Source organism: Betta splendens, chromosome 13, assembly GCF_900634795.4.
Source record: "Betta splendens chromosome 13, fBetSpl5.4, whole genome shotgun sequence".
Taxonomy (NCBI): domain Eukaryota; kingdom Metazoa; phylum Chordata; class Actinopteri; order Anabantiformes; family Osphronemidae; genus Betta; species Betta splendens.
This window is the reverse complement of record NC_040893.2, coordinates 17,115,867-17,127,285: the sequence shown is the minus strand read 5'-3', so window position 1 is coordinate 17,127,285 and position 11,419 is coordinate 17,115,867. Positions and strand designations below refer to the sequence as shown.

Genomic DNA, 11,419 nt, shown 5'->3' with positions numbered 1-11,419 from the left:
TTAATTAATATTATGTTTATTGTCCAGTTTGAATGCAACATCAATTTGTCTTCTTTTAAATCTATGCACAAGAACCTTTTTAATGTCCTTAGTCTTCAAACAATATACCAGTGGATTGACTGCACAAGGTATGAGGCTGTACATCATCGTTATAATAACACGGACATCAATGCTGAAAGTGAATCCCAGGTTGGAAGAAAGGTAAACAAAACATCTGGGCACATAATAAAGGCAGGTTATAAAGATCTGTGGTGCACAGGTGGAAAGAACTTTGTTGTGCCTTTCTGCATAAGACATTTTCACAGCCGCTATGATTATGCATAAGTAGGAAATACAGATGATTGTCAGAGGACCCAAAAGACTGAACATAGCATTTACAAAAGCTACAAACTTAACATATGCAACATTTTCACCACATCCCAGCTGAATTATTGATACATGATCACAGAAGCACTGTGTGATGACATTCAGGTTGCAGTAAGGCACAGATAAGGCATGAAGCACTAATCCCAACATGCGTGTGAAAGTCACAACGCAGCACAGGCTACATGCAACACAAACACTTTTGTTTGTAATCAAAACAGGATACTGAAAAGGAAGCCATATGGCAATGAAGCGGTCAAAAGCCATAATCATCAAGACCGAAGAAGTAAAAGCTCCCAAAGAATGGACAAAATACATCTGTGTAAAACAGGCTCCAAATGAAGACTTCATGTCATTCCACCAATATCTGGCAAGGATTTTTGGAATGGTCACGATGCCAAATGTGGTGTCCGTCACTGCGAGATAAATAATGATCAAGTACACTGGTTTGTGAAGAGTCCTCTCATATATTATGACAGATACAATGAATGTATTCCCAAACAAAATAGCTAAGAAAATGAGGAGGAGAAGGAAAGAGACACATCCATAATACTCAGGGGAAAGGCCAGGGAACCCAGTGATAATAAAGTCCTTTATGGTTGTAATATTGGTGTATATCATAATTATCTGTATATGCGAAAAGGCATTTAATAGAAATTTAATTAAAATAATAAAGCAAACTAACCTTGTACTGAAATTAGAAAAGAAAACACTTTAGTGTAAATTCTAAGACAATATAAAATATAAAATTAATTTATTTGAGTATAAAGGATGCTGAAGGATTGTCTCAAGTATCAAAAGACCGGTGTCTGGCTCCATTTAAAAGCTGGATACCTTATACTGTCACTACAGCCAATTAGTGGCCTGGAAGTATGAGGAATAAACTCCCATGTGCACTTGTTTTTTTAGTGCTCCAATGCTGAAGCTAATAATAAAAATCTTTATTGTGTGTGTATATGTACTGTATTGTGAAAGTTTTGGGAAACAAATGTATCTGAAAATCTGAACTTTGTTGTGGATGCATGTAAAGTCTTAAAAGAAGTTGATGTTGATGAGAAGGATTTCCCTGGTGCAAAACATCTGTTAAGCATTTGTTAAACATAGGTTTAAGGTTAAATAGAACCAATAGATCATATAATATAAGGGACTACACATTTTATACAAACATGACTGTGTTTTAATCAGTCCCTCTTGTCTCCCGCCAAAACATTCAGTCCAAATAAAAACATATAAATATATTTATGCAAAATAATTGTATCTCTCTTCAAATGGGAATTTAGCAAACCAGAAGGAAATGATTACATTGAGCTTAGGGTCATACTACACAGTCTGATCTTCGAAGCCAAGCTAAGGCCTGGTTGGTACATACTGTACTGTAAATAGGGAGAATGAACAATTCAGTCAGTCATAGCTGAAATCTGTACTTTATGTGAAACAGTTTTCCTCCTGAAAAGTTTCAATAAGCTTTCTCTCATGTCTTTCGCTCTCAAGCAATATATTAGTGGATTTATCATCGGGGGTAAAATACTATAGAGCATTATAATTAATATTCTCATATCAGCACTAAAGGTAATTCCTATGTTGCTGGCTAAATATACAAAGCATCTGGGTAAATAATAGAGTGAGATTATAATCAGCTGACCACTACAAGTAGACATAGTCTTCAGACGACCTTGTACATTTGCTATTTTAAGCACAGCAATAATTATACAACTATATGAGAAAATGATGAATGCTAGAGGCCCCAGTAACATAATCATTGCATTCACAAAAGCAGGAATGCTATATGCAGCCCTGTCAGTACATGCCAGTGATGTTATTCCAATATGATCACAGTAGCAGTTACTGATTATGTTTGAGGCACAGTATGGAAGCGGATACGCCCTGATGACCATCATTAAAGCTCCTGCCTTGGCAACAACCCATGCAGTAACACTGAGGATGAGGACAGTTGAGGTTTTGAAAAGCAGTGTATATCTGAGTGGACGACAGATAGCCAAATATCTGTCTAGAGCCATTTGAAAGAGAATATATGAGTTCACTGTGCCCAGATAATGAACAAAGTACATTTGCACAAAACAAGCAGTGAATGAAATGGTCCTTGACTGAAACCAATACTTACTGATGATCTTTGGTAAAGTAGTGGTGCTGAAAAGAATGTCGCAAGCAGTCAGATTCAAAATTATGTAATACATGGGCTTATGAAGGGAACGATCAGTCACTAATAAAAACAGAACTGTTGCATTCGCAATCATAGTAAAGAAATAGACTAAGAACAGCACAGCCGACGCAAGGCTTTCGTACTGTGGCTGAAGTCCTGGAAATCCAGAAAGGACAAATTCAGTCAAGGTGCTGTGGTTTCCCTCTGGCATCACGGAGCAGCTTCTACAACACACAACATACAAACCAAATGGCTACAGTGGAATAAGTAATAGGTGAAGCACCAAAACCAAAACTATACTATGTATACATAATTATTTTTCACAATATTTTTTTCTTTTTAGCCTTCAGGATTTTCCATATTGTGGGATCAATAGTCATATCTTATCTAAATAAAGAAAAAGTATATAGTTACCAAGTAGACGTTTAGTTATAGGCTCACACTTACCATACAATACAGCAGCAAACTACTAAACTGTGGACTGAGTCACCTGTTGAGCTTTATAGTGTGACCTGATCTTCAGCCCTCCTTTCTTTATTCTCAGTGGATAAGCTGATCTACTGAACTGTAAGTCACACAAAAACAAATTCTCATATGTATGAAAACGTCACAGTCTAAATTAAAAGATGAAAAAGAATTGAAACATGTAAAGTAAATGTCAAAACAAGATAGTGGTAATTAGTGATTATACAAATATATACATATAAAGCTTTCATAGACCCTGTCTGACTCTGCCACGACGTAGACAATTCAGTTACTATAAGGGGGAATCATTGAAACCTAGTTGTTAGATCTGTTCAGTTTTCCATTTTCCCGGGTTGTTTATCTACCTGCTGGAGTATTTTTCAGTACAGTGTATTGTTTTGTGGTGTGTATTGTTTTTTTTATTTTTTCATGTTACCTTTGTTGTTGTCTTTTTCTTTAATATATCATAAAAATCTAATTCTCATTGTTTTCTGTCTTTTTGTAACAAACTGACAGCTGGCAAATAGCTCGTATAGCAATATTTTATTGGTTAAGATTCATTGATGGGAGAATTCTATAGTAATTATTTTCTACAGTATTTTTCATGCAGGACTTTTTTTAACAAATATGATCAATTTAAACAATAACTACAATAGTTAAACAATAATAACTACAAAGCAGGAGAAGATCTTCTGATATTTCACGCTCCATGATGTAAATTTTCTAAACCCTGTATGGTTGATTAATGAAGTCTGAAGGATTTACTCATGCGCTCATCTTCTTCTCCCTTCTTCTCTGAGGACGGCTTTCCTCTGCTCTTTGTCCACCACCACAATGTCTGGTTGGTTCGCCATTACCATTCTGTCTGTCTGTATCTGGAAGTCCCACAGCATCTTGGCTCGCTCATTCTCTACCACCTTGGGAGGTGTTTCCCAAATTGACCTTGGGGTATATATATATATATATATATATATATATATATATATATATATATATATATATATATATATATATATATATATATATATATATACAAGAGTATATAAATGACATTAAGCAGCAGATTGTGGGCTACACATTAAGCAGCAGATTGTGGGCTATAATATAATAAACCGTTTGCCATTACAGCACCACCTCCGCTAGTTTGCGACACATTTATGGGTGTACCGCTACGATACTCTATGCAACACATAAAGACATAAAGAACAGTCCAAATGAAAGCCTATAATCTAAAGGAATCTAAGGATATGCGTCAAAGCATGCTAGCTATCACATGTAGTGAGTTATGAGCCAAAGAACGACATGAGCTAAGCTAATCGCTAGCTAGTTTTTTTACTGGCGAACCAGTCCCATTCTCTGTTATCCTTACGTCCTAGGATTTATTCAGGCATGCTGTTACTGTCCAGCCCTCCCACAGAGCTTGTCTGAAGTAATATACTGGTCCGCCATTTAGTCACGTTTTTTATTGCACCAAGGCCATAAAATGCAATCACCCATTATTAGTCGCTGGGAGTCGTGTCAATCATATGTTGGTGTTTTTTAGGCCAATTGCATAGCTTCTAACAAGTAAAATGACACCTAATTGGACACAGTCAGTTGTTGCTAGGCAAAGTTATGGCCAAACAGGTACCTGCCCCCCCTACCTGCCCTCTGGTGACCATATGTGACAGATTTAGACACACTGTCCAACGGCTGGAAACTGATTATTTTTAGTCAGTTATGTATAAATAACTGGTATTTGGATATATTGATCACTTTTGTTTCTATTTTAGGTGCTATAGAGGAGGAAAAACATTGGACATCCACACTAGGAAATCCATAACCTCATGTGACTGCTCACATTAAAATCATTATAACTTTGACCTGCTTCACTTCATTGAAACCAACTTTTTTCTGAGTAAATCTTTAACAATTGTGCAATGACTATATGAAGGCTAGTAAAAGAGGCATCTATTTACAGAGATACTGTTTTCATCCTGAAAGTAATGGTTCTCAGACAGAACTAAAAACTATTATTTTTTTTTTATTCAGAAAACATTGCTTCGGTGACACTTACACAAATCTTTACACCTCATAGTTATAACTGTCACAAGTGTCCTCTATTATGACACTATTTGCAGTCAAATAGACTTTCTGGTTGCAGGGATAAATTCATATAAACTATTTTCCATTTTCCAGAAAATTGGCATGTGGTTTAAAAAGTTTAAACTGTGCCACAGAATGCTTTCTGTCCTTCAGAGCTTTGTAGCAGGCACCCACTCGTAAAAAAACAGCCATCAAGAAAACATTTTTTTTACAACTTTACATTAAATCAGCTCAGTTTTCTTTATATAAAGTGTGTTAATTTGGTTTGTAACAAGTGCACCACTGGGAGAAAAGTAGAGATATCGGGTGTGTGTTCAAAAATAATATATGATGCAAAATTAAATTGATTAAAAGACCAATTTAGTTCTCATGTACTTGCACAAAAAAAAAAATTATCTTACGTGCTTAAAACAAATAGTGTCTTTTGTTTTTATGCTGTTTATATTAAAACAATATTTTACATTATAAAAATTGAGTGCAGTTACAATTCAATTAAATAATTTTATTGCTGTGATTACTATTGTGGGATTGTGTTCCTTACTTTATTAAAAAACTACAGTAGTATGATTACAGCAAAATACTGTGTAATGTACTAAAGCAAGTTACTGTTACACATCAATCTTGTTACAGTGTAATTATTAAGGAAAAGTATAAAATAGATAATAACTTCACTAAGTTAGGTTTTTAATCACTTCTTATTGTAGTGACATTTTTCAGTAACACCAAACGTTGAGTTCAACGTTCAAAAGGCATTTGCAGTGTAACATAACACAGGGCAAAAAATTCTGAATTTTCCCAAACATACATTAGTAGTGTAATTCCTCTGTGTCCAATGTGTATGAAAATGTGTGGAAGTTGTGTTAATATCCTGTTACTGTATTGGTTATGTTTAAGCACAAACATGTTCAGACTAAGTAGAAGGTGGTGTTGCATGACAAGCGTAAAAGAGGGCACAGCGCTTACATCACAAAGTCACCACCATTTGTTGGTCAGAGGGTTCATGCAACAGAAGGTAAAGTCAGGCAAATATTAGAGTTTTAAACACACTCAGTTTACATCAGAAACAATTTGTCACTTACTTATAACTGAAATTTGTACTTTTTGTGAAATTGCCCTGCAGATGAGTTTCTGTAGACTTTCTCTCATGTCTTTAGTTCTTAAGCAGTATATTAGTGGATTTATCATGGGAGGAGCAATGCTGTACAGCATGATAATTACTATTCTCAAATCAGCACTAAAGGTTATTCCTATGTTGCTGGCTAAATATACAAAACATCTGGGAAAATAATAGAGGGAAATTATAATCAGCTGAGCGCTGCAAGTGGACAGAGTTTTCAGACGACCTTGTACATTTGCTATTTTAAGTACAGCAAAAATTATACAACTATATGAGAAAATGATGAATGCTAGAGGCCCCAGTAACATAATCATTGCAAGCACAAAAGCAGGAATGCTATATGCAGCCCTGTCAGTACATGCCAGTGATGTTATTCCAATATGATCACAGTAGCAGTTACTGACTATGTTTGAGGCACAGTATGGAAGCGGATACGCCCTGATGACCATCATTAAAGGAACTCCCATAGCAACAACCCATGCAGTAACACTGAGGGTCAGGACAGTCGAGGTTTTGAAAACCAGTGTATATCTGAGTGGACGACAGATAGCCAAATATCTGTCTAGAGCCATTTGAAAGAGAATATATGAATTCACTGTGCCCAGATAATGAACAAAGAACATTTGTACAAAACAAGCAGTGAATGAAATGGTCTTTGACTGAAACCAATACTTACTGATGATCTTCGGTAACGTAGTGGTGCTGAAAAGAATGTCACAAGCACTGAGATTCAGAATTATGTAATACATAGGCTTATGAAGGGAACGATCAGTCACAAATAAAAACAGAACTGTTGCATTTGCAATCATAGTAAAGAAATAGACTAAGAACAACACAGCTGACGCAAGGCCTTCGTACTGTGGGTGAAGTCCTGGAAATCCAGAAAGGACAAATTCAGTCAAGGTGCTACGATTTTCCTCTGGCATGATGGAGCAGAACGGTCCTAAAACACAAAAATGTGAAAATGATTACAGTTGTTCAACATATTTTACAGTACTGTAACTAATAAATCGTCAATTTACATTCTTTAGGCTATGTATTACATTATGCCTTGTTGTAATAGTCTTAGCTGCACTAAAATGCATAAGGTTAAATGTAAATACACGTTAAAAACATTTTATTTTAATGCAGCCCACCTCATATACAGGTGCATACCTGTTAAGTCACCTCCCAAAAAGTCTTTCTATAACTAGCCTTATGACGTAGATATAGTTGCCATACCTTTTTTTTTACTCTCTGTGGATCATCTTGGTCAGCTGATCAGTCTAAGCCACCCAGACATTTTATTCTTCCCTTTGCTCTTTAAATATTTTAATGCATACATATAGTAATACTTACAGTAAGCGTGTGACATTTTTCCTTTATTGCTTAATAAATTTTCATGATGAATGTAGTTATTAAAAATATATTTATCATTGGGGACATGCAGACCCACAATCCCCTCATGGGAATTAAATTGAAGGTTCCCTGTTTTATAATGCTAATGAATTATAAATCTCTCATGAGTAAACCCCCAATGTGTATGAAAATTGATACTGAGGAACTTGTGTTAATATCCCCAGTGTTTAATGGTAATATCTAAACACAAGCCATGGGACAGTCAGTGAATTACCTGATGTCATAATTGTCATATGTCAAATGAATCAAGATTTTAAAAAAATGAAAACCCAATTACATTTAAAAAAAACTGCATTAAAAAATTACAAAGAAGGCATGCATCAGTTGTGGGAGGAACCTGGTCAGTGTTTATTAAAAAACTGAATTTCCTGTCCTGCTTTCCAAGAATCCCTGTGTGCTGGATTGTTTGTTGTATCTTCTTCTTGTATCTTTGTATAGTTCTGATTGTTTTTTGTCATTTTGTTTTGTGTTACATGTTCAATATTAACTTCTTTGTGTTATCATTCTATATTTTTTTATGTTACAGTATGTTTGCTCATTCGTTGTTATGTTTTCACCTATGAGCTACTATCCAGGCCTTCTTGTTATACCTTCACAGAATGAGACAGAAGTAAATTCACAATTACAGTACTTTTAATTTTAAGTTACCAATAAATATCTGAAACAATCTGAAACAATTATTTGATAGTGTAGTAAGACAAATATTTATTTACACTTATTACACTCATATTTAATCCAAATGTCTTTAGAAATTAAAACCAAACCTAAACTTAGATGTGATACGGAGAAAAACAACATTGCATAAGACAGTTTTGGGTCCAGAAGAAAAAGAGACAAACACATGAACACTTTTAATCACCCACTTGAGACGTCAATCACATGAGACACTAATTAGGTTTAGCTTCATATTCCTTTGTGTTGTTGCTCCTTGGTGTCATAATTAGACAACACACATCACTCTCCTTTTCAACAACAAACCTTTTGATGCTAAACTGTTCAAAAACAATGTCAGTAGATAGGTTGCACATTTAATGCATGCAGTCTATGAAACCATAGCAGGGCAACTTTCGAAACCATGGCACCAAAGCTACATTTGTTTCCAAGGAATAGTTTATTGTAGATATGTTTATATATTTACTTATTTAGACAGAAATACAGTATATGTCCCTCACAATTTATTAATTCAGTTTTTAATCAGTTTGTATCAGCCTGAATTTTGAACAGCAAAATTATTACATTTGATATGTGTGTACAATATAGTCGATATGATTCTGACAATGGTGGAAAGAGGCCTAGTTTACTGGTCTTTATGAACAGCAAAACGTACATCAATGTTTATCTATCCATGAATCCATTTTCTTAGCCGCTTATTCCCATGCGGAGTCACGGGGTGCTGGAGCCTAACCCAGCTGACTATGGGCGAGAGGCAGGGTACACCCTGGACGGGTCGCCAGTCCATCGCAGGGCAACACAGAGACAGACAACCATTCACACACACACTCACACCTACGGGCAATGGAGAGAAGCCAATCAACCTAATGCACGTCTTTGGACTGTGGGAGGAAGCCGGAGAACCCGGAGAGAACCCATGCAAGCACGGGGAGAACGTGCAAACTCCACACAGAAAGGCACCAGGGAATCGAACCCAAAACCTTCTTGCTGTGAGGCGACGGTGCTAAGACCTTACACAACTAAGCTAAACTACTAACTAAACCACAACTAACTAAACCAAATCCCACATACAGCAAGGCTTTAATTGTAATAATTACAATTTAACAGCATTAGTGGAGAGGAAAAACGCCCTCACGGTTAAGACCAGAGACTGGACACAGGTAGGATGGTTGGATCTGCAGCTGCCGATCACACACAGTGTCTGTCTAGTCCAATGATTTAAGTCCAATGATACCTGTAGGGGAGGACAGAGTGGGAGAAAGAGAGGGGGGAGAAGCACAACTACTGGAAAGAAAGAGACAAGTTTAGTTAAACATGGAATAATGATAGAAGGTTATTGGAGAGAAGAGGTAGAAGGAAACAGTAGTCCTCCCCAGCAGTCTATGTCTATGGCAGCTTAACTAAGGCCTTTAAGCCTGATCTTAAAGGTGGAGAGTGTATCAGCTTCTCGAACCTGAACAGGGAGCTGGTTCCACAGGAGAGGAGCTTGGTAGAACTAGGTCTTTAAGATTAGAAGGCGCTTTATCATACATATCAAGTGTTTTGTAGGTTAGAAGGAGAATTTTAAATTCTATCCTACGTTTTACAGACAGCCAGTGCAGAGAAGCTAATGTAGGAGAAATGTGATCTCCCTTTCTAAGTCCCATCAGAACTCTGGTTGCAGCATTTTGAATTAGCTGGAGACTTTTTAAGGAGCTGTTAGGACATACTGCGAGTAAGAAGTTATAGTAGTCCAGCCTAGACAAGTAACAGAGTAACAGAGTAACATAGTAACAAATGCATGGATCAGTTTCTCTGCATCACTGAGAGAGGATGATTCTGATTTTATCTATATTTCTAAGATGAAAGTAGGTGGTTCTGGAGATTTGTTTAATATATGATGTAAAAGAGAGACACCAAGGTTCCTTACAATATGTCACGGTCCATCACGATGCAGGACCCAAATGCACAGCCGGAGAACGAACTCAGTCTGGTAGTTCGTTTAATAACAGATCGAAAAAACGTCCAAACAAAAACAGGAATAATCGCCCGGTCAGGCACCGGGAATCAGGAACTCTGACAGCGGTCACAACCGCTTTTTTTATCTGAATTTAGTTGAAGGAAGTTTTGGGACATCCAGAATTTTGACTAATTGATCTGTTTCATTTGAAACAAATGTGACCCTAAACCCACGTGTTAACTATATAGCCAATAATCTCTTATCCACAGAGAACAGTATCAAGAAATGAACTGCTTGACTTAAGTCTGTAAATAATCTACTTCAGTTCAGAAATTCCAAGACTTTAATGTAGCAATGTGTGTCATAGATCCAGCTTTTTGATCTTGTGTTGTGCTTAGTTTCTGGTTTTATTTTGGTATTTCCTGTCTTCTTTCCTGTCTTTCTTAGTTCTTGTTTACTTACCTATGTCATGTGTCACACTTCCTGTTTTATTTTAGTATCACTTCCAGTCTTGTTCTGTTCTGCTTAGTTCCAACCTGTTCAGCCTGTCATGTGATTTCACCACCTGCACTCCATTAGTCATTAGTTAGTTCAAGCACACTGTTTGTCGGCCTTCCAGCAATCTCAGTAAGTTTATGGTTTTTTGACTCATGCCTGTCTGTTGACCGTGCTCTTGCCTTGTCCCTGCCTGTAACTCTGCTTGAATTCTGCTTTGGATTACTGGTTTTGACTACTGCCTGCTTGACAACGTTTTTGCCTGCTGTTTGATTGATCCTATTAAAACCTGTTCATTTTGAGTCCTTTCACCTGAGCTGTGCATTTGGGTCCTTCACTCCTGTTAGCTCAAGTGCTAGGCAACCATCCAAGCCCACTATTCAAATCCATGAAACATGCAGTCCCTCATATAACTAGCATGCCAAGTTAACTAGGAATTGAACACACCACTAAGACCAAAATTCCAGGGTTCTAACTCTCTTAAGGATGTGGGTTTCACCTTTATTATCAAATATCATATTTATCTCACTTGTGTTAGGGTTACATTTCTCAAAAAAGAAGAATTAGAGGAAAGAACCAGTAGATTATAGTCTATATTTTATATATTTACACTAATATTTTTTTTATATTTACACTAATATACAACTATATACTGTACTAAATAGTGTATTAGGAAACCTGAGGTTGTGTACAAACCTCTCTGGCAATTCTTCAAATTTAAATA

The 11,419-nt window shown here is 36.4% G+C and overlaps 3 protein-coding genes across 3 annotated transcripts; all 3 read right to left on the bottom strand.

The window, feature by feature from the left end:
• Nucleotides 1-1,168, bottom strand: LOC114868075 (olfactory receptor 52B2-like). Its single transcript, XM_029171409.3, has one exon. The coding sequence runs from the start codon at nt 982-984 to the stop codon at nt 1-3; it is 984 nt and encodes a 327-aa protein (XP_029027242.1). The 5' UTR covers nt 985-1,168.
• A 592-nt stretch (nt 1,169-1,760) lies between these two features.
• Nucleotides 1,761-2,735, bottom strand: LOC114868310 (olfactory receptor 13C2-like). The gene has a single exon (XM_029171772.1). It carries the CDS (start codon nt 2,733-2,735, stop codon nt 1,761-1,763), a length of 975 nt encoding a protein of 324 aa, XP_029027605.1.
• Nucleotides 2,736-6,145: 3,410 nt separating this feature from the next.
• LOC114868309 (olfactory receptor 13C2-like) lies at nt 6,146-7,117 on the bottom strand. The gene has a single exon (XM_029171771.1). It carries the CDS (start codon nt 7,115-7,117, stop codon nt 6,146-6,148), a length of 972 nt encoding a protein of 323 aa, XP_029027604.1.
• Between the last annotated feature and the right edge of the window lie 4,302 nt (nt 7,118-11,419).

Excerpts from the sequence above, each read along its gene's own strand:
- LOC114868309 (XM_029171771.1), bottom strand. The coding sequence starts at position 7,117 with ATGCCAGAGGAAAATCGTAGCACCTTGACTGAATTTGTCCTTTCTGGA.
- LOC114868310 (XM_029171772.1), bottom strand. The coding sequence starts at position 2,735 with ATGCCAGAGGGAAACCACAGCACCTTGACTGAATTTGTCCTTTCTGGA.
- LOC114868075 (XM_029171409.3), bottom strand. The coding sequence starts at position 984 with ATGATATACACCAATATTACAACCATAAAGGACTTTATTATCACTGGG.